Source organism: Macaca thibetana, chromosome 1, assembly GCF_024542745.1.
Source record: "Macaca thibetana thibetana isolate TM-01 chromosome 1, ASM2454274v1, whole genome shotgun sequence".
In the NCBI taxonomy this organism is placed as follows: domain Eukaryota; kingdom Metazoa; phylum Chordata; class Mammalia; order Primates; family Cercopithecidae; genus Macaca; species Macaca thibetana.
In genome coordinates, this window is record NC_065578.1 from 22,070,310 (window position 1) to 22,097,677 (window position 27,368).

General features: G+C 48.9%; 1 protein-coding gene across 1 annotated transcript; it reads right to left on the minus strand.

The window, feature by feature from the left end:
* On the minus strand, window positions 1-27,368 carry HTR1D (5-hydroxytryptamine receptor 1D). Its single transcript, XM_050791975.1, has 2 exons — window positions 27,157-27,368; window positions 1-3,092 (listed from the first exon to the last, which is right to left on the minus strand). Exon 2 carries the CDS (start codon window positions 2,316-2,318, stop codon window positions 1,185-1,187), a length of 1,134 nt encoding a protein of 377 aa, XP_050647932.1. The 5' UTR covers window positions 2,319-3,092; window positions 27,157-27,368; the 3' UTR covers window positions 1-1,184.

Here is a 27,368-nt window from a genome sequence, read left to right on the forward strand (position 1 = left end):
TGGCCATGATGTCTCATGCTTTTTATTTGATAAGACTCAACATCTCTAATGAGTTTTCAGATCTCTAATGAGAAAGAGATGTAAAAAAATAATTCAGAAAAAAAATTCAGAATGGTGTCCCACTCAAAGCGTGGGGGGAGGCAGGAGTGAGTGTCTAAAGCCAGTCAATCTACCTCAAAGGGGTGATCATGGGTTTTAACTTCAGAATGTGAAGATGGCGCGGGGATATTGGGGAAGAAGGAAGGGTACAGGGTAGTCAGTCTGGTCCCAAAACCTTCCTACTCCCGCTACCCCTAACCTCTGAATCTCTCTCCAAGTCACTCTATATCATTGGCACTACAAATACTGACTTTCTCTTCATGGACGACTGGGAGAGATTTAATCTAAGAAAGACTCAGTGGAAGAAACGCGTGGATATTATTTTCCAATCAAGGTGCCATACAGAATGGAGATCCATCCTGGCTCCAAATTCTCTTTCAATTCAGGTCATTAATCTTATCCACCCTCCTTTAAGCTCCATATAGATCTCAGGTAGACCAGAGAGCCTTCCCTTTGAGCCCGGGGTCTTTTCTATAGTCAGATAGCTTCTCATCTCAACTGTATCAACTGGGGATCTCGTAGGTCACATTTCTTCCAACAAAGAGGAACTGTGAAAACATTATGTTGGCCAGGCACAGTGGCTCATGCCTGTAATCCCAGCACTTTGGGATGCCAAGATGGGCGGATCACAAGGTCAAGAGATCGAGACCATCCTGGCCAACATGATGAAACCCCGTTTCTACTAAAAATACAAAAATTAGCTGGGCCTGGTGGCACGCATTTGTAGTCCCAGCTACTCTGGAGGCTGAGGCAGGAGAATCTCTTGAACCCGGGAGGCAGAGGCTGTGGTGAGCTGAGATTGTGCCACTGCACTCCAGCCTGGCAAGAGGGCAAGACTCCATCTCAAAAAAAGAAAGAAAGAAAGAAAGAAAATATTATGCTAAGTAGTGAAATCTTCAGTCCTGCCCCCCTGCCCACAGCTCTTTCAGAAGTTAAGAAAACAACAGGAAAAAGAACAATTCTGTTAATTGAACCAAGACTCAAGATATCATTAATCAATCCAGGTCTCAGAAAATAATAATTTAAAAAAAATCCTGATTAGGTTACAGGACACAAAAGATAACAAGAGTCATCACTGAATAAGACTAGGAGGCCTTCCGGAAAGGGACAATTTTCTGAAAGGCTTGCCGAAACTCTTCATTAAACACAGTGTAGATTATTGGATTGATGAGGGAGTTTAAATAGCCTAGCCAGGTGAAGAAGTCAAAGAGGGCCGGGTGGATCCAGCAGGAGTCCCGGCAGATGGGGAGGACCAGAGACACCACGAAGAAGGGCAACCAGCAGATGATAAAAGCCCCCAGAATGATGCCCAGGGTTTTAGTGGCTTTCCTTTCCCGAGCAGCGGAAATCCTCTTGCGTTCCAGGGCACTGTCAGCAAGCTTGATTTTCACGTGGCTGAAAAAGAGAGGGGAGCCAGCCGAGTGCGAGTGCCCCTCATGGAGGCTGGGGTTGAGCGAACAGAGGGAGGACCCTGCAGAGCCTGTGATGAGGTGGGCTGTGGTGAAGCGCTTCCCATAGAGTGAGGGTGGATTCAGGATGCGATTCCGGGCCGCCCAGTAGATCCGGCCATATAGGATGATGAGCAACACCGAGGGAATGTAGAAGGCCCCACACGTGGAGTAGATGGTGTAGGAGATCTGAGAGGTGTTCACGAGGCACTCCAACATCTCCTCCTGGGCCTTGGCCTGTCGCCAGAAGAGAGGGGGAATGGAGATGCAGATGGAGATGGCCCAGACGATGGCAATCATGGTGGCCGCATGGCCAGCTGTCCTGCGTTTACTGTACTCCAGGGCATCCGTGATCGCCCAGTACCTGTCCAGAGCAATGACACAGAGATGCAGGATGGAGGCCGTGCAGCACGTGATGTCAGAAGACAGCCAGATGTCACACAAGATTTGGCCAAAGTTCCAGGTGTGGGTGATGGTATAGGCGATGCTAATGGGCATGACCAAGATGGAAACCAAGAGGTCGGTGGTGGCCAGGGAGCCAATCAGGTAGTTGGCAGGGGTGTGGAGCTTCCTGGTGAGTAAGATGGTGGTGAGTACAAAGGCGTTGGAGAAGACTGTGGCCAGTGTGATGATGGAAAGGACCATGGCAAGGGAGATCTTGAGTGCCTGGAGGGTCCTGGGATCCCAAGCCTCTGGGGTTTCTGTGGCATTCAGGGATCTGTTGGAGGCCTCCTGGGGAAGGCCTTCTGTTGACTGGTTCAGTGGGGACATGCTAGGTGGCTCTCTCTTCCCACAGACCTCCACACATTTGGCTCCTTCCTTCAAGGTTGTCCTGACAACAGAGCAAAGTCATCCTTCTGCTTCACACTGGTGGGAGCCATACACTAGAACAGACCACAGTGAAAAGGCCTCAAGACCGGACTATTCTCCAAGTACAGCTGTAATAAAATAAAATTAAATAGTAATGATAATAATAAACAAGACCAGATTATTTGAAGAACGATGAGACAACTACCACTGGTAGTTAAAGGTCTTTCCTAAACCACAGGAATTCCAGGATGTCTCAGGGTCCTGGAGCTTTGCCCAGCAGATGGTCATGCCCGGGGGACACACGCTGAGTTCGTTAGACAGTTATCAGGGGATCACACCCAGGTGGGCAATGCCCTGGGATTCTTGCCTGTGGCATCTGGCTCTTTTCAAAGCTTGAGTCATTCGTGTGTTTAATGAGAACTTCAGAATTCCCCTCATAATAATTGAAACGATTCTGGATTTAGGATTGCTTCCGAGGAGCTTTTAAAACTAGACACAAAAAGAAGTTCCAGCTGATTCAGAGAAGCAGTCCAGTCAGCACAGCGGCTCACGGTTTTCCCAAGTTCATCTTGATGCATCCTGAGCTACTTAACTTCGGTTCCTGTCCCACTGATCGTTTAGAGCCTGAACAGACAAAACATCCTGGTTACCAAGACTTGAAGAATGCATGAGCTGGGACCAGGCAAAACCAACAGATCACTGTGGGCTCACGGAATGGGGACATATTCAGAAGATCTGGGGTTTAAAAAAGAAAAAAAAAATAGAGTTAGGTTCTAGAAGGACAATGTGGAAGCCTGAAATGAACTACATGATTAAAAAGATACTACTTAAAGCTGGCCATGGTGCTGTGGAACTGGCATTCTAGAAAGTATCAGAATACAGGGGTGGGTGATGTGCCCCACCCATGCAATTCCCACAGGGGACAAAGTGTCATAGCTGTTGGAATCACCACAAGCTTGTTAGAAGTACATGAAATCAGCTCTGTAAGTTGTGAATCAGAAAGCGTCATTCTATTTATTTAGCAACAATGGAAACAAAATAAAACTGTACACGGGGAAAGATAAAGACCGTCAGGAAAGAAGCCAAATTGTCATCATGTATTTCTCTACAAAGTAAAGGTTGTGACCTTTTTTCTACTTTTTCTACTCATTTGAATTTTTCAGATGTCCTATAGTGAGCATGAATAATGTTATTTTTTATTTATTTATTATTTTATTTATTTATTTATTTTTGAGACGGAGTCTTACTCTATTGCCAGGCTACAGTGCAGTGGCGCGATTTCGGCTCACTGCAACCTCTGCCTCCTGGGTTCAAGCGATTCTCCTGCCTCAGCCTCCCGAGTAGCTGGGACTACAGGCGCACGCCCTCACACTCAGCTAATTTTTGTATTTTTAGTAGAGACAAGGTTTCACCATGTTGGCCAGTCTGGTCTCGAACTCCTGACCTTGTGATCCGCCCGCCTCAGCCTCACAAACTGTTGGGATTACAGGCATGAGCCACCGTACCTGGCCGGAAGTCTATTTTTAAAAATGTTTTTATTATGTTCGTTCTTTCTTTCTCTCTTTCTCTCTCTCTCCCTCCCCCTCCCTCCCTCCCTCCCTCCCTCCCTTCCTCCCTTCCTTCCTTCCTTCCTTCCTTCCTTCCTTCCTTCCTTCCTTCCTTCCTTCCTTTCCTTCCTTCCTTCCTTCCTTCCTTCTCTTTCTTCCTTCCTTTTTCTCTCTTTCTTTCTCCCCTCCCTCCCTTCCTTCCTTCCTTCCTTCCCCATTGTGGAAGTTTAATCCAGAAAATACATTCAACTTTCCAAATGGAAACTGGAAACCTAGCTGCAAAAAAATCTTGGGAACTTCTGGGTTGGCGAAAGTATCCAGGTGTCTGTCTAGAAGCTCCTGACCTCAGGTGATCCGTGTGCCTCGGCCTCCCAAAGTGGGAGGGATTACAGGTGTGAACTATCGTGGCTGGCCCCTTGAAGCTTTTTCAGACCTTGTCCTAGATACCTTTTCTTCTGGTTGTTCATTTGAATTCTATATAATAAACCAGTAATTTTTAAATTATTTATTTGTTTATTTATTTATTTTGAGGTAGGATCTAGCTTTGTCCCCCAGGCTAGAGTGCAGTGGCATCACCACAGCTCACTGCAGCCTCGACCTCCTGGATCGAGTGACCCTCCAACCTTAGCCTCCCAAGTAGCTGGAACTACAGGTACATACCACCATGCCCAGCTAATTGTTTTTTGTTTGTTTGTTTGTTTGTTTTCATAGAGGCAGGGTCTTGCTATGTTGCCAGGGCTGGTCTCAAACTCCTGGACTTAAGCAATCCTCCAGCCTTGACCTCCCAAAGTGCTGGGATTACAGCCACGAGCAGCTTTAGCTCCTTAATGTTTTAAAAATCAATCACCAGCTGGGCGCAGTGGCTCTTGCCTGTAATCCCAGAACTGTGGGAGGCTGAGGCAGGTGGATCACCTTAGGTCGGGAGTTCAAGACCAGCTTGACCAACATGGAGAAACTCTGTCTCTACCAAAAATACAAAATTAGCCAGGCGTGGTGGTGCATGCCTGTCATCCCATCTACTTGGGAGGCTGAGGCAGGGGAATTGCTTGAAACCAGGAGGTGGAGGTTGCAGTGAGCCAAGATCGCGCCATTATACTCTAGCCTGGGCAACGAGAGTGAAACTCTGCCTTAAAAAAAAAAAAAAAAAAAAGGGCTGGGCAGGGTGGCTCACACCTGTAATCCCAACATGTTGGGAGGCCGAGGTGGGCGAGGTCAGGAGATCGAGACCATCCTGGCTAACATGGTGAAACCCCGTCTCTACTAAAAATACAAAAAAATTTAGCTGGGCATGGTTGCAGCCACCTGTAGTCCCAGCTACTCGGAAGGCTGAGTCAGGAGAATGCTCTGAACCCGGGAGGTGGAGCTTGCAGTGAGCCGAGATGGCGCCACTGCACTCCAGCCTGGGAGACAGAGCAAGACTCTGTCTCAAAAAAAATAAGGCCACCTGGCTGGAAGTGGAAAAACCAGGTCCAGAGATCTCAAGAAATTTCTACCCTTGCCTACATTGCCTCAGTTGAGGATGAAAAGCCTTAAGGCATGCATGCATAGCTGGTTTGATGACCCCCTCCTACCCCCACTCTCCCCAGGCTCCACCCCAAAAGCCTCTGGCTGAAGTTTTGCTCCCATTTTGGTTCACGGGGAAAATGTGAACTCTGGTTGGCTCTTCGAAACTTTCTCCCCTGCAGACAGTCTGGGTGACTGAGGTGCGTCATTTCCCATGGAAGCCTGGTGTGCCGGCCCCACAAACTCATGCGGTCACTCCTTGAGTTCCAAGCATTCCAGTGACCTCATTTCAGTGAAAGGCGTGGGTTCAGAAAGGCTCAGGAGGCTGGTGTGTGTGCAAGCCCTCCAGCCCTCGGTGACATCTTGGGAAGAAGGACAGGGACACAGGGACAGGAGCAGACAGACTTGGTTAGGAAAGCTAGGCTGTAGCTTTGAAAGAAGTAGCACAATTCAGAGGCTGTCTTCTCTCCTGCCTGCTATCCCCCCCCATTGTGAACAAAGGTGGGAGAAGTTTTCATAATCTAGCTGCCTTTGGAGACATGGACTGTAGCTCCATAAGCAACTCTCTCTTTCCCGTCACACTTCAAATAACAAAATAACAAATACAGGCCAGGCATGGTGGCTCACACCTGTAAATCCCAGCACTTTGGGAGGCTGAGGCCGGTGGATCACCTGAGGTCAGGAGGTCGAGACCAGCCTGGCCAACATGGTGAAACCCCATCTCTACTAAAAATGCAAAAATTAGCCGGGCGTGGTGGTAGGCACCTGTAATCCCAGCTACTCAGGAGGCTGAGGCAGGAGAATCGCTTGAATCTGTGAGGCAGAGGTTGCAGTGAGCCAAGATCGTGCCATTGCACTCCAGCCTGGGCGAAAAAAAAGTTAAAATGACAATGAAAGCCGGGTGTGGTGGCTTATGCCAGTAATCCCGACACTTTGGGAGGCTCATGTGGGAGGATCGCTTGGGCCTAGGAGTTCAAGACCAGCCTGGGCAACATAGCGAGACTATCTATTTTAAACAAAAGAAAAAAGAAAGAAAGAAAAATTAAAATGACAACAAGGTGCCATTTTCACCTAGTAGAAAAGTACAGCATTTTAAATCTGATCATGTCATGTCAGTTAATAAGAGTCAGCAGCTTGGGAGGCTGAGGCAGGATGATTGCTTGAGCCCAGGGGTTCAAGACCAGCCTGGGCAACACAGTGATTGGAGATACTTCATAAGCAAACAATTTAGTATTATTTCATAAAACTAAAGAAGCAAACAATTTAGTATTATTTCATAAAACTAAAGATGTGATGACTACCTCATGATTCAGCAATTCCACTGCTGGGTATGCATGGCAGAGAAACTCTTCTGTGTTCGCTAGAAGACAGAAACAAGAATGGTCCTAGTAACATGAAATAGCAAACAGCTAAAAACAACCAAACGTCCATCAACAGCAGAATGGTAGCATATGGCATAGTCCTACGATGGAGTGCTACAGAGAAGCAAAACAGAGTAAACCACAGCTACACACACCAAAATGGTGATTATCACAAACAAGGCAGAGTGCCAAAGTCAAAAACATGCAAGAAGAAACAAACTGTTAGGGAGATAAATATATGTGGCAAAACCATAAGGAAAAGCAAAGAAATTAAAAATATAAAATTCAGGGGCCGGGCGCGGTGGCTCATGCCTGTAATCCCAGCACTTTGGGAGGCCGAGGTGGGCGGATCACGAGGTCAGGAGACCGAGACCATCCTGGCAAACACAGTGAAACCCCGTCTCTACTAAAAATCCAAAAAAAGTAGCCGAGCGTGGTGGCGGGCGCCTGTAGTCCCAGCTGCTCGGGAGGCTGAGGCAGGAGAATGGCGTGAGCCCGGGAGGCAGAGGCTGCAGTGAGCCGAGATCACGCCACTGCACTCCAGCCTGGGCGACAGAGCGAGACTCTGTCTCAAAAAAAATAAAATAAAATAAAATAAATAAATAAATAAATAAATAAATAAATAAATAAAATTCAGGATAGTGGTTACCCCTGGAGGGAAAAGGACAGAGGAATATAATCATAAAGGGTTTTAAAAGTTTCAATTATATTCTTTTCACTATCTCAGCTCATTGCAACCTCCGCCTCCCGGGTTTAAGTGATTCTCCTGCTTCAGCCTCCCAAGTAGCTGGGATTACAGGCATGTACCACCATGCCCGGCTAATTTTTGTATTTTTTTTTAGTAGAGATGGGGTTTCGCCATGTTGGCCAGCCTGCCTTGGCCTCCCAAAGTGCTGGGATTATAGGCGTGAGCCACCACGCCAGGCCTTTTTGAGAAAGGGTCTTGCTCTGTCACCCAGGCTGGAGTGCAGGGGCGTGATCAGAGCTCACTGCAGCCTTGATCTCCTGGGCTCAAGTGATCCTCCCACCTCAGCCTCCTGAGTGGCTGGGACCACAGATACACACTACCACTCCCAACTGATGTTTAAATGTTTTTGCAGAGATGGGGTCTCCCTATGTTGTCCAGGCTTGTCTTCAAACTCCTAGACTCAAGCAATTCTCCCACCTTGGCCTCCTAAAGTGCTGGGATTACCGGTGTGAGCCACCATGCCTGGCCTTTTTTTTTGTTTTTTTTTTAGAGGGAGGGTCTTGCTCTGTCACCCAGGTACAGTGGCACAGTCATAGCTCACTGCAACCTTGAACTTCTGGGCTCAAGCGATCCTCCCAACTTGGCCTCCCAAAGTGTTGGGATTATAGGCATCAGCCACCATGCCCAGCCTGATGTTCTATTTTTTAAGTAGGTGGTGAGTGCATTAATATTGTTATTCGTGTGTGTGTGTGTGTGTGTGTGTGTGTGTGTGTGTGTACTGCTTTGTAGGGAATGATGCATGTGTAATTTTTCTTTCTTTCTTTTTCTTAACGGGGGGATGGAGTCTTCCTCTGTCACCCAGCCGGGAATGTAGTGATGCAATCTTCGCTCACTGCAACCTCCGCTTTCCGGGTTCAAGTGATCCTCCCACCTCAGCCTCCTGAGTAGCTGGAACTACAGGTGCGTACTACCCTGCCTGGCTATTCCTTGTATTTTTAGTAAAGACGGGGTTTCACCTTGTTGGCCAGGCTGGTCTTGAGTTCCTGACCTAAGGTGATCTGCCCTCCTCAGCCTCCCAAAGTGCTAGGATTACAGGCGTGAGCCATCGCACTCGGTAGTATATGTAATTTTTCTCAATCTATTTTGTATATCATGAAAAAGAATCCTATTACCAGCAATAATATGTTGATACATTAATACCTATTGATAATTTTTAGTGCAGAAGATCTGCATTCTGGTCCCAGCTCTGCCACTGACCAGCTGGGTAACCATGGGCAAAGCACAACCTCTTTGACCCTTAGTTACTTCCTTGGTGAAATGAGAACAAAAGCCTGGCTGTGCTGTCCCAAAGGAGTATTGAGTAGCTCCAGCAAGATCAAATGTATGTGATGTGTTGTGAACAGAAGAGTCCTGAACAAATGTAATGATGCTAACAAAGGAGGAGTACAGTGGCTAAGAGCAGGCATTCTCAGGTCCCAATTCCTGTTGGTTCGCTTTCTTGCTGTGGCCACTGGGCGAATAACTTCACCTCTCTGAGCCTGCACAGCCTCAGTGATGGAGATGATAATCCAAATCTCACAGGAGTTTGGGGAGAACTGTCAATATCATGGATACAAAATGCTCAACATAGTAAATTATTTCTTTTTGTTTATTTATTTATTTATGGACAAGGTGTCCCTATGTCACCCAGGCTGGTCTCAAATTCCTGGCCTCAAGTGATCCACTCATCTTGGCCTCGCAAAGTGTTGGGATTATAGGCCTGAGCCACCATGCCTGGCCTTGTAGTCAATGGTGACCACAAATGTGATTTATCTGGGTTCTCTATGGTGCATCCAACCAAATTCAGATATCCAGGCAACAAGATCACTTCCCTCACCAGAAACAAAGTATCACTGACCGTTTTGGTGAGAGATGTCTGCCATTGCCAGAAACCCAGATATACCAAGGAGCTTCCTCCCTGCCCACCCATTTTCCCAGGGGCCATCATAGCAGCAGCAGAAGCAAGGACCTTTCTCGGCCCCGCCTCCACCTCCAGGCCACAAGCATCTCCCCTGAAGTCCAGATCACGTGGACTCCAGCCACACCATGCATCTCCCAGCTCTGGCATCTCTGAAGAGGGGTGGAAAGAGAAAAGCAGACAGAGAGACTTATGTACCAATCTCGGCCTGTTTCAGAGACCACCTTTGATTACAGCTGATTGGACCAGGGAGGACATGTGACCCAAAATGAGCCAATCAGATTCTCTCTTGGGAGTTTAGACTAGTGACCATGGGGAGCTGGGCTGGATAGAAGATGGGGGAAGATAAATCTGCAGGCCAAGGGTCCTGCGGCTGGAGTCAGGCTGCAGCCTTTACCAAATCAAGGAAGTTTTGGGGGGAATAGAAAAGCCAAAGGTAAACAAAAAACAGGTCTGTAGAGAGAGGCAGGAGAACGGAGCAGAGAAAGAAGCTGAGGGAGAGGAACCACCTGTCCTGGGAGAGGAGAAGGAAGGAGGCTTCCAGGCCAGGGAATACTCCTTCCCATCCCTGTATGTCCATAAGCGACCTTCTATCCAGGAAACCTCATTTGTACCAACTCGTGTTTTCCCAGCTGAGCCAGTTCACATGGACACAGCAGCCTTTGAGAAATGGTAGTAAGACAGGGAACTTTCTTCTTCTTCTTTTTCATTTTCAGAGACAGGGACTTCCTCTGTCGTCCAGGTTGGAGTGCAGTGGCACGATCATGGCTCTCACTGCAGCCTCGATTGCCCGGGTTCAAGTGATCCTCCCACCTCAGCCCTCCAAGTAGCTGGGACTACAGGCACAAGCCACCATGCCCAGTGAATTTTCAATATTTTTTTGTAGAGACGGGGTCTCGCTGTGTTGCCCAGGGTGGTATGGAACTCCGGGGCTCAAGTGATACTCCTGCCTCAGCCTCCCAAAGTGCTGGGATTAGAGGCTGAGCCGCTGTGCCCAGTCAAGACAGGGGACTTTTGGTTCCTTCCCACTAACCAATCCCTACTGTGGGGTCCAAGTCCTTTCACCTCCTGGGCCCTTCTTCCTCATCTGTAAATTGGGGTAATGACATCTTTCACCCAGAATTGTTATGTGGCTTCAATGAAGTAGGGAGAACATGCCTAGCACAGTGGCTGGCACACAGCAGGTGTTTTTTCTGAGACAGAGTCTCACTCTGTTGCCCAGGCTGGAGCGTAGTAACCCAATCTCAGCTCACTGCAACCTCTGCCTCCCAGGTTCAACTGATTCTCCTGCCTCAGCCTCCCGTGTAGCTGAGATTACAGGCATGCACCATCACGCCTAACTAATTTTTGTATTTTTAGTAGGGGGTTTCACCATGTTGGCCAGGCTGGTTCGTACTCCTGGCCTCAAGCGATCTACGCATCTGGGCCTCCCAAAGTGCTGGGGGATCTACCCACTTCGGCCTCCCAAAGTACTGGGATTACATGCATGAGCCACCGCACCCGGCTAGCAAAAGCCGGCGTCTTACAAAAGCAAAAGCCGGCCTCTTACAAAAGCGTCCTACCCAGAGCTCATTCAGCCTGCAGGAAGATCTGTCGCCTCCACTTTCTGAGGGCTCTTTAACTAAGTGAGTCATAAAACCTTGCCAGAAACAAAAAGGATGTATGGGTTTAATGTGTCCTTAGAAGCCAGTCTCATCTCTTTGGAAGAAAAAAGTAAGGCTCTGTGATAAAAAGATTTGTTGCAGTAGAATACATCCCCCACAGAGTAATTTGTGGCTGTTCTTGCTGTAGATGCTGTGTAGTACAGATGAGTGAGCTCTGGGTGGAGAAATCACTCTGCGCAAATCTGGACAGGGCTTTATATTTTACAAAATGCACCCACAGCTGTTATTTCATCTCATTCTCTCTCCTGCATGGGACCTCCTACAGCCTTAGTTTTCTCCTCTGCAAAAATCAGGGTATTGAGTCTACCTCCCAGAGATATAATGAGGGTTGGATAGAACATGTGTGGGGAAGAATCTGGGAAGTTTCTTTTTCTTTCTTTTTCTTTTCGGTTTGTTTTTTTTTTTTTTTAGACAGAGTCTCACTCTGTCGCCCAGGCTGGTGTGCAGTGGGGCAATCTCGGCTCAATGCTACCTCCGCCTCCGGGGTCAGGCGATTCTCCTGTCTCAGCCTCCAGAGTAGCTGGGATTACAGGCATGCACCACCACAACCGGCTAATTTTTTTTATTTTTAGTAGAGATGGGGTTTCACGAGGTTGGCCAGGCTGGTCTCGAACTACTGACCTCAGGTGATCCACCCACCTTGGCCTCCCAAAGTGCTGGGATTACAGGCATGAGCCACCGTGCCCAGCTGAATCTGGAAAGTTTTAACATGGGTATGGGTGTGTGTGTATGTGTATGCATCTCCCCCATTTCATGCTCTCTCTTTCTACCTATATCTGAATGCCAGTTTTAAAATCTAATCAGTATCTTGAGGTGTAAACAAATCAGTCTTGCACCTCAGTTTCTCTAATCATAAAATCTGGAAAATGGGCAGGGCATAGTGGCTCATGCCTGTAATCCCAGTGCTTTGGGAGGATGAGGTGAGATCACTTGAGGCCAGGAGTTTGAGATCAGCATGAGCAACATAGCGAGACCTCATCTCTCCAAAATATTTAACAATTAGCCAGGCATGGTGGCATGCATCTGTAGTCTTAACTATTTGGGGGGCTGAGGTGGGAGAACTGCTTGAGCCCAAGAGTTTGAGGTTACAGTGAGCTATGATGGTGCCACTGCACTCTAGCCTGGGCGACAGAGTGAGCCCCTATCTTAAACAAACAAACAAACACCTCTGTGAAACACAGAAAATAAAAGTTCGCCAAATTCCCAGCCCAGTACTTCCATTCCTAGCTGTACACCCAAGAAAAACATGTATGTACATCCACCAAAAGATACATGCAAGAATTGTTCATAGCAGCACTATTCATAACAACCCCAAACTGCAAACTACCTAAACAAGCGTCTACAGTAGAATAGGGCCAGGCACAGTGGCTCACACCTATAATCTCAGCACTTTGGGAGGCCGAGGCAGAAGGGCTGCTTGAGGTTAGGAGTTTGAGACCAGCCTGGGCAACACAGGGAGACCCAGTCTCTAGAAAAAAAAGTTAAAGAATATTAGCGCTTGCCTGCTGCCATGTAAGACATGACTTTGCTCCTCCTTCACCTTTTACCATGATTGTTAGGCCTCCCCAGCCATGTGGAACTGTGAGTCAATTCAGCCTCTTTCTTTATAAATTACCCAGTCTCACTGGGCATGTCTTTATTAACAGCTTGAGAACACACTAATACCATCAGTGTGGATTGGTTTGCATTTTACATAATTTTACATAAGTAAAATCAGAGATCTACTCATTTTTGCCTGGCTTTTTTCATTCGGCGTAACTGTTTTGAGTTTCATCCATGTTATTGCATGTTCTCTTTTATTACTGAATAGTATTCCATTGTATGGATACACCAAAATGTGTTTATCCATTTACTTGATGGGCTATTACAAATAAAGTGGCTGTGAACACTCATGTACCAAAAAAAAAAAAAAGCCAGATATGACAGCACCCCCACCTGTAGTCCCAGCTACTTGGGAGGCTGGGGCAAGAGGATCTTTTAGCCCAAGAGTTTGAGGTTACAGTGAGCTCTAATAGTGCCACTGCACTCCCAGCCTGGGTGACAGAGCAAGACCCTGTTTCTAAAAAATAACTACTACAACAAACAGTAGAATGAATAAATAATTGTGACATAATCATATAAGAGAGAGTGATTATAAGAATCACTCTTCATCAATGAGAATGGTTCCCAGCTACACACAAACAGGTGGATGAATCTAATAGACATAATGTTAAACAGAAGAAGCCGGGCGTCATGTGTGATTTAAACTTCATAAAGTTCAAAAACAGGCAAAACTGACTTACACTGAGGGAAGTCAGGCTATTGTGTTTCCCGTGAGAATATAAGGGGGGCTTCTGAGTGCAGGTCATGTTCTGTTTCTTGAGCTGCTGGGTTCACTTTGTGAAAATTCATCAGGCTGCACACTTGTGTTTGGGGTACTTTTGCTTTTCTGGAAGTTTTGCCCTCCCGCCCCCCAAAAAATAGTGGTTAACTGCCTAAGAGCCTCAGGCACCAGCTCCACTGATTACAGGGAGAACTTGGAGTCATCACTGAACCTCTTTGCACCCAGTCCTTTTCCTTTCCTTCCCTTCCCTTCCCTTCCATTCTTCCTTCTTCCTTTTCTTCTTCCTTTCCTTTCCTTTCCTTTTTTGAGACAGAGTCTTGCTCTGTCGCCCAGCCTGGAGTGCAATGGTGCGATCTTGGCTCACTGCAACCTCCACCTCCCGGGTTCAAGCGATTCTCCTGCCTCAGCCTCCCAAGTAGCTGGGACTACAGACACACACCATCACGCCTGGCTAATTTTTGTATTTTTAGTAGAGACAGGGTTTCACCATGTTGGTCAGGCTGGTCTCAAACTCCTGACCTCAAGTGATCCACCCACCTCGACCTCCCAAAGTGCTGGGATTACAGGTGTGAGCCACCACACCTGGCCGCACTCAGTTTTTTCATGTGGAAAATGCAAACAACAGCACCAATGTCACGTGACTGTCACATGAGTGACAGAGAGGTAGGTGACTTGCCCAAGTTCACATGGCAGTTTGGTGTCCCTCTCAGCTTAGCTCGATGCTTCTACTGCCCTGTGCCACCTCTCCCTGCCCCCATCAAAAGGAGTATATTTTTTTGTCCCTTGATTCTGGGTTCAGCATGGACTCACTGTGGTCAACAGAATGAGGCAAAAGTGACAGTAAGCTGGTGCCAAATGTAGTCCTCTAGAGGCTGTGCATGTGTCTGCTTGCACTCCGTCATTGCCATGAGAAGAACATCCCTGGGCTAGCACACTGGTCCCTGCAGGGAGAGACAAGGACATGAAGCAGAGCTGTTCCAGCCAAACCCAGCCTAGAACAGAGCCTCTCACACAACCAGCAGACACATGTGCGAGCCCAGCCAAGATCAGCAGACATACCCAGCCAAGTGTATATCCAGAGGAAAAGAACTCATTATACAAAAAAGATACTTGCACATGCTTGTTTATAGCAGCACAATTCGCAATTGCAAAATCATAGAACTAACCCAAATGTCCATCAATCAGTAAGTGGATAAAGAAACTGATTTATACGATTGAATACTACTCAGTCATAAAAAGCATTTAAATAATGGCATTTCAACGACCTGGATGAAACTGGAGACTATTATTCTAAGTGAAGTAACTCAGGAGTGGAAAACCAAATATTGTATGTTCTCACTGATATGTGGGAGCTAAACTATGAGGACGCAAAGGCATAAGAATGATACAATGGACTTTGGGGACTTGGGGGAAAGGGTGGGAGGGGGGCAAGGGATAAAAGACTACAAATAGGGTGCCGTGTATGCTTCTCGGGTGATGGGTGCACCAAAATTTCATGAATCACTGCTAAAGAACTTATTCATGTAACCAAATACCATCTGTACCCCAATAACCTATGGGAAAAAAAAAAAGAAATACCCAGCCAAGTTCAGATTAAATCAGCCAACTTCCAAATGCATGATTCGTAGTAATAAATGCTGTTGTTTTATTTCACCAAGTTTGAGGGTAGCTTGTTACATAGCAATAGCCAATTGATAAAGTCCCTTCGTTCACTGAGTGTGTGTTTTTGTTTTGTTTTTGAGACAGTTTCACTCTTGTTGCCCAGGCGGGAGTGCAGTGGCGCTATTTCAGCTCATTGCAACCTCCGCCTCCCAGGTTCAAGTGATTCTCCTGCCTCAGCCTCGCGAGTAGCTGGGATTACAGGCATTCGCCACCAGGTTCGGCTAATTTTGTATTTTCAGTAGAGACGGTCTCAAACTCCTGACCTCAGGTGACCCACCCTCCTCCGCCTCCCAAAGTACTGGGATTACAGGCGTGAGCTACCACACCTGGCCCCTTCATTCACTGAATGACTGGATTCTGTCCATTCTACTGCCCACACCTAACTGCCTTGACTCTTCTCTCCCTTCTCCACTCCTACTGCCACTGTTCTGTTTCAGGAGAGTGAAACCATCCTTCCTGGCTTCAATGGTCTCCCAGCCTCCACTCTTGGCCCCTGCCCATTCTCTAACCATATCCCACCCAACTAACAGTCTGACCAGGTCACTCCCTTAAAATCCTCCAGTAGCTCCCGCTACACCCGGGATTAAGCCCAGGCTTCACAGCTTGGTTTAAGAGACTCTTCATGAACTGGTGTTTCCTTCCATCTCCAACCCCATCTCTCAGCATAGCTGGCTGTGACCTTCACACTGCAGCAGCACAGACCTGCCTGTTCTTCCAGTACCCTCCTGCCATACCCCCGGCTCCAGTGCTGTTTCCTGCTGATCCTTTTTCCCTGCTGTATCCTCTGCCTGGAAAATGTCCTTTCTTCAGTCCTCTGGCTGCCTAATTCCAAGTCACCCTTCAGAGTTAGACTCTGGTGTCTCCCCAGGAAGCTTTCCCTAACCTCCCCCCAAGCCCAGCTTGGTTCAGGTACCCCTTTCCTGAGAGCCTGCCACCCTAGCTCTCACCATATTGGACAGCCTCTGACACAGTAACAAGAGCTCCTTGAGTGTAGGGACCATGTCTCATTCACCCCTGTAGCCCTGACACCTGGCCCAGAGCAAGGCATCAACACCTGTCTATGAAAGGGTCCAGGAACTGGTGGGGAATGGGCCCTGAGAACAGAGCACACGCCTGAGAGGCAGAGGCCCCGGGCTTTAGCTTGGCTTTGCTGCTAACTTTCTGTGTAACCTAGGATAAGTCAGTTCCTCCTCCAAGCCTCGGTTTCTCCAACTTGAAAATGAGGTAGTTGGATCAGATCAGAGATTCTCTTGGTGAGCATCAGAATCACCTACCTGCAAGAGCTTTAAAAATACAAGTCAGGCCGGGCACAGTGGCTCACACCTGCAATCTCAGGACACTGGGAGGCTGAGGCAGGCAGATCACTTGAGGTCAGGAGTTCGAGACCAGTCGGCCAACATGGTGAAACCCCGTCTCTACCCCCCCCAAAAAAAAATACAAAAATTAACTGGGTGTGGTGTGTGGTGGCACGCGCCTGTAGTCCCTGCTATCAGGAGTTGAGGCAGGAAAGTCACTTGAACCCAGGAGGCAGAGGTTGCAGTGAGCTGAGATCGTGCTACTGCACTCCAGCCTAGGTAACAGAGTGAGACTCCATCTCAAGAAAAAAAAAGAAAAGTCTGTTAAAAACAACAACAGATATCTAGGCCTCACCCTCCAGGGGACAGAGCCCAGGCACTGATTTTTGAAAACTTCTCAGCTGCTTCTAAGGTGAAACCAAGATGAAAAACCACTGGCCTGGATGACACCTAGTTATCTTCATCACTGACAATTTGGCTACCTTAAAAAAGTCAAAGACAGATGAAACCTGTTTTCAAGGCCTTTGCAATGGTTAGGGAAATATGAGGCCCCAGTGCCTTCCTGCTTTTAACCTTGCACTGGATCTCCACAAGCCTTCAACAGGCAAGAGACCACCTCAAACAACCAAACACACTGTTAAAAGGCAAGGGCCTCTTTTTTTTTTTTGAGGTAGAGTCTTGCTCTGTCGCCTAGGCTGGAGTGCAGTGGTGCAATCTCGGCTCACAGCAACCTCCGCCCACCAGGGTCAAGCAATTCTCCTGCTTCAGCCTCCTGAGTAGCTGGGATTACACCACCCACCACCACGCCTAGCTAAATTTTGAATGTTTTTAGTAGAGACAGGGTTTCACCATGTTGGTCAGGCTGGTCTCGAACTCTTGACCTCAACTGATCCTCCCACCTTGGCCTCCCAAAGTGCTAGGATTATAGGCGTGAGCCACTGTGCCCAGCCGGCAAGAGCCTTTGAAGTTAACAACTCACTATATTCACTCATGCTGTGGGAAAGTGGGTAAAGAGGTTTTAAATTCTTACCATCTAGCCAGGTGTGGTGGCTCATGCCTATAATCCCAGCACTTTCGGAGATGGAGGTGGGCAGACTGCTTGAGCCCAGGAGTTCGAGACCAGCCTGGGCAACATGGCAAAAACCCATCTCTACAAAAAATACAAAAATTAGCCAGGTGGCCAGGCACGGTGGCTCATGCCTATAATCCCAGCACTTTGGGAGGTCGAGACGGGTAGAACACCTGAGATCAGGAGTTCGAGACCAGCCTGACCAACATGGTGAAACCCTGTCTCTACTAAAAATATAAAAGTAACTGGGCATGAAGGCACATGCCTGTAATCCCAGCTACTTGGGAGGCTGGGGCAGGAAAATCGCTTGAACGCAGGAGGCGGAGGTTGCAGTGAGCCGAGATTGTGCCATTGTACTCCAGCCTGGGCAACAAGAGCAAAACTCCATCTCAAAAAAAAAAAAGAGGCCGGGCACGGTGGCTCAAGCCTGTAATCCCAGCACTTTGGGAGGCCGAGGCAGGTGGATCACGAGGTCAGGAGATCGAGACCATCCCTGGCTAACATGGTGAAACCCCATCTCTACTAAAAATACAAAAAACTAGCCGGGCGTGGTGGCGGGCGCCTGTAGTCCCATCTACTCGGAGGCTGAGGCGGGAGAATGGCGTGAACCCAGGAGGCGGAGCTTGCAGTGAGCCGAGATCGCGCCACTGCACTCCAGCCTGGGTGACACAGCGAGACTCCGTCTCAAAAAAAAAAAAAAAAAAAGAAATAAAAAGAAAAAGAAAAAAAAAATTAGCCAGGTATGGTGTCTCAAAAAAAAAAAAAAAAATTTGGTGATATATATATATCACCAACTGCTCCTATTATTACTAATTGGGGGTGCGGGGAATGAATTAGTGCACCCATTTTACAGACGAAGAAACTGAGGTCCAGAGAGGTAAAATGACTGGCTCCCAGCCATACAGGTAATATATGGCATAGCTGGGATTGACAGCCAAAGTTCAGAAATAAAATAGCCACTATTGGCCATGTGTGGCCACTGGGCGCTTCAAATGTAGTCCCTGAGATGTACCTGGTTCAAAAAAAGAATGTTAAAAAAAAAGTGTAAAATAGCTCACTAATAAATGTATCAGTTACATGTTGAAATGGTAATATTTTGGATGTGGTAGGTTAGTAGAATATATAAATAAAATTTTCACTTTTTGTTTTGTTTTGTTTTGTTTTTGAGACAGAGTCTTGCTCTGTCACCCAGGCTGGAGTGCAGTGGCGTAATCTCAGCTGACTGCAACGTCTTCCTCCCTGGTTCGAGCAATTCTCCTGCCTCAGCCTCTTGGATAGCTGAAATTACAGGCGTGCACCACCATCACGCCCAGCTAATTTTTGTATTTTTAGTAGAGATGGGGTTTCACCATGTTGGCTAGGCTGCTTGCCTCAGCCTCCCAAAATGCCTGGGATTACAGGCATGAGCTACCGCACCCAGCCTATTTTCACTTTTTAAAAATGTGGCTACTTTGAAATTTCCTAAATTGAAAAAGCACATGTGTCACTCACGTTGTATTTCTGTTGGTTGGTCCTGCTCTAGCAGTGGCTCTTAGCAGCGGTGATAGTGCTCCCTAGGGCTCAGATCAGGAGTCTGTCCTCAGGGAACTGCATTTCCAGGGAGGGGGTTGGGACAGTAGGGAGGGGGCCCGGGGCCGCTATGTGGGCATGGGGATGAGGAGGGGTCGGAATGGCCCCAGTAGTAAAGTAGTGGCCAACATTTATTGAGAGTTTACTATGTGCCAGGCACTGTTCTAAGCTTCTCATGTATTAACTCATTGAAGTCTGACTGCAACCCTCTGTAGTCGATACTATTATTATTATCAATTATTCCCACTTCCCAGGGGAGGAAAGTGAGGCTCACAGAAATGGCTTGCCTAAGACCCTGGAGATGGGGCACTGTGGATCTAGGATTGGAATCTGGGCTTGCCCAACTCCATGCTCCACCATCCATAAAAGGTGCCAGGTAAAGTCAGTTCCACTTCCTTCTTTCCATAAATACCTACCCCACACATTCAAGAAATCTGTACTGGGTACCTGTGATGTGCCAGGCTCCACTACTATCTCCTGAACAGGACCTCTCTCTGACAGGCCTGGTGATGGGAGCTTGGCACAACCCAAAGGAAGGGGAAGGAAGTGGTGACTGCGGAGCTTCTCACACTTGAATGTGTACATGCATTACCCAGGGATCTTATTACAAATTCGGATGCTGGCCGGGCGCGGTGGCTCAAGCCTGTAATCCCAGCACTTTGGGAGGCCGAGACGGGCTGATCACGAGGTCAGGAGATTGAGACCATCCTGGCTACCACGGTGAAACCCTGTCTCTACTAAAAAAAAAATACAAAAAACTAGCCGGGCGAGGTGGCGGGCGCCTGTAGTCCCAGCTACTCGGAAGGCTGAGGCAGGAGAATGGCGTAAACCTGGGAGGCGGAGCTTGCAGTGAGCTGAGATCCGGCCACTGCACTCCAGCCTAGGCGACAGAGCGAGACTCCGTCTCCAAAAAAAAAAAAAAAAAAAAAAAAAAAATTTGGATGCTGAGTCTGTGGGTCTGCAGGGTTTTGTTTGCTTGTTCGTTTTGGGACCAGGTCTCGCTCTGTCACCCAGGCTGGAGTGCAATGATGTGATCTTTGGCTCACTGCAACTTCCCAGGTTCAAGTGATTCTCCTGCCTCCGTTTCTTGAGTAGCTGGGTCTACAGGCATGTGCCACCATGCCCGGCTAATTTTTGTATTTTTAGTAGAGACAGGGTTTCACCATGTTGGCCAGGCTGGTCTCAAACTCTTGGCCTCAAATGATTCACTCGCCTCAGCCTCCCAAAGTGCTGGGTTTATAGGCGTGAGCCACCATGCCCGGCCGGGTCTGCAGTTCTGACAAGCTCTCAGGAGATGCTGCAGCTCTGCCACACGGTGGTGGTGTGAGGCGTAGCAGTAGTGTCAGCCCCTGGATTTCAGAAGGGTATCAGGGTATTAGACAGGAAGGACTCTTAGGAATCATTTAGTCCGACTCCTCATGATGCTGACAGGGAAATGGGCTCAGAGAGGGCAAGACACTTGCTCAAGGTAACACAGTGTGTTACAGGCTGAGACCAAGTCTTCAGACTCCCACCAGGGCTCCTTCTACTGGCTCCTGCTTGCAGCAGGAATTTGAGTTGATGGACAGAAGTATCCAGAGGCTCTCAGACCCATTTCACACTATATACTTCTGGCATTTTCAAGTCTCCCCCCAGCTCTCATCTGAGTTTCCACACCAGGTGAATAATCCTGGGAGCCGACTGGCAGGGCTGACCATACTTTGCAAGAAGACTTTAGAACTGCATCCCCCCTATACTGGAGCCCAACCTGTCTCTTCTCTTCTCCCACAGATGCTGCACACCTGGGTCCCCAGAGAACACTTGGAGCTGATGGAGTGAATATTTCCAGGACAGAGGAGAAGCTATCTTCTCTAGACTGGGTAAACAAGGTACTAACAACAGGAATTCATTTTCTTGAAACCAAACACCAAATTCGTTAGTGTTTACAGGATACGAAGTTGCTATTTACCATCTGCTTTCTCTTCTGGGAGCCACAATACAGCTGTGATTCAGAGCACAAACTTTGGAGCTAGGTACAGCTATGGAGTCAGGTAGACCGAATTCACGTCTCACCTGACCCGTTTTCTAGCTTTGTGACCTTGGGCAAATTACTCAACCTCTCTGTTTCCTCATCTATTCAACTACAATATACTTAAAGTCTACCACATGTTGGCATGAGCAATGCAGATGTGGACTCTGCTCTTAGGAGGACTTACAATGGCCCTGGGGAAACCATCCTGCAATGAAGACCACAGATATGATGAGGATAACGGTGGGGCATGCAGGGAGCTATGGGAAGGAAAGTAGGGGGACAGGTAGCCTGCTGCAACCTTGAGGTCTCACTCTGAAAGTGGCTTTGAAGCTGAGTGTGAGAGGGCAAATAGAATTAACAAGTGAAGTCTCATACCATGTCCTGAGTTAAAAACAAACAAGGAATTAGCAAGTGAAGAGAAGCTGGGGCCAATGATACCTATTCCACAGGATTGAACCTTGGATAACTCTTCCCTGCAATACACTCCAAATCCTTTTTATGTGTGAATGTATGTATATATGTATGTATGTATGTATTTTTATTTATTTATTTTTAGGCAGGCTCTCTCTCTCTTTTGCCTAGGCTGGAGTACAGTGGCACGATTGTGGCTCACTGCAGCCTCAACCTCCTGAGCACAAGCCTTCCTCCTGCCTCACCCTCCCAAGTTGCCAGAACTACAGGTACACCATCATGCCTGGCTAATTTTTTAAAATTTTTTTATAGAGATGGGGTCTCCCTATGTTGCCCAGGCTGGTCTTGAACTCCTAGGTTCAAGTGATCTTCCTGCCTCAGCCTCCCAAAGTACCAGATTACAGTTGTGAACCATCATGCCCAGCCCCAAATCCTTTTTCTACATTTCCTATTGTTTACCTATCCAGGGATCACATAGCCCGGTCATTTCCTCTCATCCTCCTATTCACCTGGACTGAACAGAAGACCCCACCTCCAGCCCACCTCTTGGCCGAGACCTTTGGCTGCAAAAATACTGCAGTTCTATTACTTCCTTGAGTCTTTGCACAGGCTATTCCCTCTACCTGGAATGCCTTTCTGCTCATGTCCCCCACCCTCTCGGGAAGTTTCCTGGTAACTAGGGAGGGACCTGATCACTTCCCTTCTCTACACCCCATTGGCCTTCTAATGTATACATCACACTGGACTCCCCTGGACTGGGCTTTCTTGCCCACCCCACCCCTGTCTCCTTGCTAGACTTGAGTTCCGGAAGGAAGGGGCAACTCATGCATTCATGTGTGTGGCATGCCCGTCCCTCTCACCCACCATCCAGCTCCAACTTCACTCTCAAGACCAAGTTTAACTCTCCCCTCTTTACTGAAATTTGTCCTCCTCCTGCCCAAGTGGAGCCAGCCTCTCTCTATGCCAACACAGTGCCTTGTGTTTAGGATTTGTAATACACATCTCATTATCCTGCAGTCCAATGCCTGGGTCTGTCTCCCCACAAGATGGTGCATTCCCGAGGCAGGGATACGGCTTTGTTCATAGCTGTATATTTTAGGCTTAATACTCACAGATGCTGAGATTTACTCAAAGAATGAATTAAAAAAGAATACTGACAGTTTTACCTTTGTTTGACTCCTCTCTCTGTACCTCTGACCCCAAATATCCTTTGGTCATCCCTCCTTGATGTTCCACAGGGGCCCTAAACTCAAGCCACCTCACTCATAGCAGGCCCTCTTGAGTGCCCTTTTTTTTTTCCTTAAGACGGGAGTCTCACTCTGTTGCTCAGGCTGGAGTGCAGCGGCTCAATCTCCACTCACTGCAACCTCCACCTCCCGGGTTCAAGTGATTCTCCTGCCTCAGCGTCCCAAGCAGCTGGGATTACAGGTGCATGCCACCACATTCAGCTAATTTATGTATTTTTGTAGAGACAGGGTTTCACCATGTTGGCCAGGCTGGTCTCGAACTCCTGACTTCAAGTAATCCACCCCACTCGACTTTCCAAAGTGCTGGGATTACAGGAGTGAAACACCACACCTGGCCAGCGCCTCTTTTGTAGCAGACCTTATTCTGTTCTTCCACACCTAGCCCAGGCTTTGAATTCTTCCTCACTATCTTCCCCAGAGCTTAACCAGTTACTTCATAAAAATAATAAGCGTTGGGAGGCCGAGGCGGGCGGATAATAAGGTCAGATCAAGACCGTCCTGGCCAACATGGTAAAACCCTGTCTCTACTAAAAACACAAAAATTAGCTGGGCACGGTGGCACGCGCCTATAGTCCCAGCTACTTGGGAGGCTAAGGCAAGAGAATCGCTTGAGCTCAGGAGGCAGAGGTTGCAGTGAGCTGAGATCGCACCATTGCACTCCTGCCTGGGCGACAGAGCGAGACTCCATCTAAAAACAAAACAAAACAAAAAAACAATAAGGAAACAGAGGCTCACATATCAATGGCAAGGTCTAGGGCCTTTCTCTTAACAGGCCAGACCTTTCATTCCCCTACACATTCTGTGTTCTCTCCCTTGTCTCCACTACATGTTTGGGGCATTCGTGCCTTAGTTCAGGCTGTTCCTTCTGCCTGGAACAGCACTCTTTCCCATTCCCTTTCATACATATCTGTTGTACTCCTGTCTGCTTTCTAAATTTTTCTTTTGTTTTTTTGAGATAGGGTCTCATCATGTTGCACAGGCTAATCTCGAACTCCTGGGCTCAAGCACTTTGCCCACCTGGGCTTCCTGAAGTGCTGGGATACAGGTGTAAGCCACTGTACCCAGCCCCTCTCTCTGCTTTCTGAGGTCCTTTTCAAAAGCTACCTCCTCCAGGAAGTCTTCCCTGGTCAACTGAGAGCAAAATCTCTCTCCTTTAAGCCCTCTCTCGACTCCAGGTTTGTTTGTGCCTCTTACTGCCTACTGCTGGAAGCTCCTTGAAGATTTACCTATTTCCTTCCCCCTCCAGTGTTCACAGCACAGTAGACTGGCAAATAACAGGAAATAACTTCTCTTGTAAGGCTCAAGTAGGCTCTGGAGAAGGATCCGTATTTCCTCCTCTCCATTTTTGGTTGGGTACAATGGCTCACGCCTGTAATTCCAGAGGTAGGAGTTCAAGACCCGCCTGGGCAACATGGAGAAACCCCATCTCTACAAAAACTACAAAAATTAGCTGGGCATGATGGTGCGCGCCTGTAGTCCCAGCTACTCTGGAGGCTGAGGTAGAAGGATGGCTTAAACCCAAAAGGTGGAAGTTGCAGTGAGCCCAGAGTGCACCGCTGCACTCCAGCCTGGGCGACAAAGCCAGACTCTGTCATTCATTCATTCATTCATTCATAAATAAATAAATACATTTCTCCAACAGCTCCCACTTCACTCTGAATAAAATTCAAAACTCCTATGGCTTACAAGGCCCTACGTGATCTGCTGCCACCCCTGCCATCTCTCTGACCTCATCTCCTACCAGTTGTTCATCCTAAATATCACCCCTTTGGCAACACTTTGACCAGCCAACATAAAGCAGCTCCCCTCCTCCACCACATCACCCTGGTTTATGCACATTTTAGCACTTAACCCGATCTGATATTTTCTGCCTGTTTGTTTATTGCATGTCTTTCCCACACGCCCCCCACTTGCCTCATGCCCTGCTAACATACACCTCCTGTCTAGCTCATCCCTGTATCCCCAGGGCCTAGAACAGTGCTTGGCTGAAAATAAATAGGTGGGTCAACAGCCTGAGGAGCAATCTGGGCTGGAGGCATACATGTATGAGTCATGTACATAGAGGTGATAACTAAAGCCAATGGGGTGGCTGAGATCACCCAGGGAGAGTGTCTACTAGGAGAGGAGCAGAGGGCCTGGGGGAGCAGAGCATCTAAGGGCTGTAGAAAGGAGAATGAAGCCGCAAAAACAACAGAGAAGACGAGGGAACAATGTAAGAGTGTCAAGTCACAGGGGCCCAGAGAAGAGTGTTTTGGGGAGAAGAAATGGTCAGCAGCATCAACTGCTGCTGAGAATAGTGAAAGACTGAGCAGGCCAGGCTCTGTGGCTCATACCTGTAGTCCCAGCATTTTGGGAGGCTGAGGAGGGTAGATTCTTTGAGCCCAGGAGTTCGAGGCCAGCCTGGGCAACATGGCGACACCCTGTCTCCACAAAAAATGCAAAAGTTAGCCAGGCAAGGTGTCGCATGCCTGTAGTCCCAGCTACTGGGGAGGCTGAGGCAAGAGGATCACTTGAACTCGGGAGGTTGAGGCTGTAGTGAGCCATGATCACACCACTGCACTCTAGCCTGGGTGACAGAGCACCATCCTGTCTCAAAAACAAAAACAAATAAACAAAAAGACTGAGTGGTGTCTACTGAATTCAGCTTCCTGGAAGACATGGCTGACCCCTGCCCCTCTGTGGGCCTTAGACGGGAACCATCTGTGCAATGAAAGAGACCTCTCAGGCCTGGGAACTCCACACTCTGAGAATCTATATTTCTGCTCACATTCACATCACTCTCACCAAAAAAAATAGTCATCCATCTGTGGCCTAGGAGAGAAGGGATGACCCAGTGGACCCGCCCTCATTATTGAGCCATCGGGTAACTCTGTCAGTTACCCTGAGGAAGCATCTCTGTATTTCTGGCCCTGTACTAGGTTCTGGGTGGTGGTGAGCCAGCAGGCAGGCCTGGGACCGGGAAGCCAGCACTAGGGCTCAGGGTTTCTGTGGCTGCAGAGACATGATCTCCATCCCCCACCCCTGGGCTGCACTGGGACTTACTTGTTCATGAGGTCAAAGCCTTGGTCTGAGGGCAGGGCCCTGAAGCGCTTGTGGAGGTTGTTGTAGGGGTAGAGGCCCTAGCCCCTGCCAGTCAAGTCCAGCTGGCCTGGTCCCTCCCTCCTAGCCACCCTCTAGGTCCTGGTTTCCTGGATGTCCCAATGACAAAGCCTGCCTACTTCTCCCCACCAGTGGAGCAGGACTAAAGACTGAAAAAGGCCGGCTACCCCAGTGGCCTCGCTTGCTGCTGATAAAGTGTCCCCAAATGTCCTTGTGAGGAGGACTGAGACCCCAGCCAGTGGCTGTGTGATCCAGAGGACAGCACAGACCCACACCACAGGCTCAACTGGAAAACACTGGAAGCTGGTTGCAAGGAAGAGTGGAGGGGTTGCTGCTGCTGCTGCTACTCAGAGAAATGATGGCCACCAGTGGCTGAGCTCTTGTTTGGAGCTAGGGGCTGTGCTGAGTGACATTCCCATTAGATTTGTACTGTAAGCCTGTGGGGTGAGCATTGTTGTCCCCACTTCATATGGGAGGAAATCACGCCTCAGAGAAGGTAAGGGCTTTCCCGAGATCACACAGCTAGTAGGTGGCCAAGGCCAGTTTGCTAATGCAACCACCCTGACTGAGAGCCCTGCTCTTAATCCCGAACTTTCCCAGACCTGGGGACTTTAGTCTTAGATTCTTCTACTGGTAGTATGACCTTGGGCAAGACGGATTCCCCACTCTCCCCATTTGTAATAAAGCAGATTTCTTAGCGCCCTTCCAGTTCCAGCATTATGTGATTAGCTAGGATTTACATAGAACTTTACAGTTTCTAAAAAAGCATCTAGCGCGGATCTCACGTATTCCCACGGACCCTGCAAGGCAGAGAATCCCCCTCTATTTGATAGACGTGCAAACTGAGGCTCGGAGAGATGCAGTGACCTGCCCAAGGTGACGGAGCCGGTCAGCCCCAGCCCGGAGCCAGCCGGGACTCCACACCGTACGCCCCTTCAACTCCCTCCAGAGAGGGGCGGCCGCTCCACGGCGCCGCGCCCGAACCTGGCCAGCAGGGGGCAGCGCCCGGCTTCCCTCTGCGACCGGGGCCCCTCCGGGGGCGTCGCAGTCCCCGGCCCGGGGGTGACTCCCGCCCCTCCAGATCTCGCCTGGGCGCTGGGCACCCCCAACGCGTGCGTGGGATCCCGCAGCCGCCCCGGGCGCTGCCTCAGCCCTTCCTTTTCTCCCGGGGGTCTTGACGGCGACCCCTGGTCGCCTCCCTCCGGCCGGGCAGGTCCTCCGGGACCCTCTCCCTGGCGCGCGCCCGTCCGAGGGCACAGAGAGGCGGGACGCCCTGGGCCCCCGAGGCCCCAGGAGGGGCGCCGCTCCTGGCCTCAGTTCCTCGCGGACCGCCGCTGGGGCCAGGCTGCAGACGCTTCCACTCCCCGGAGAGCACGCGGCCCCGAGCGCTTACCCGCTGCCCGGCGCGCAGGTGCGCACACCCGGCGTACCCGCCCGATCCACTTCCTCGCGCGGCATCTCCCCGCCGCTGCCGCCTTGTCTCCGCCGCGACCCCCGCCGAGCTCCGGGGCCGCCCGCCCCGCCGCGCCGGGGCCCTTCCCGGCTCGCGCCCTCGCGATCCCGCACCTGCCTCCGCCCCTCCCAGCGCCCTGCGGCTCCTTCTCC

Excerpts from the sequence above, each read along its gene's own strand:
- HTR1D (XM_050791975.1), bottom strand. The coding sequence starts at position 2,318 with ATGTCCCCACTGAACCAGTCAACAGAAGGCCTTCCCCAGGAGGCCTCC.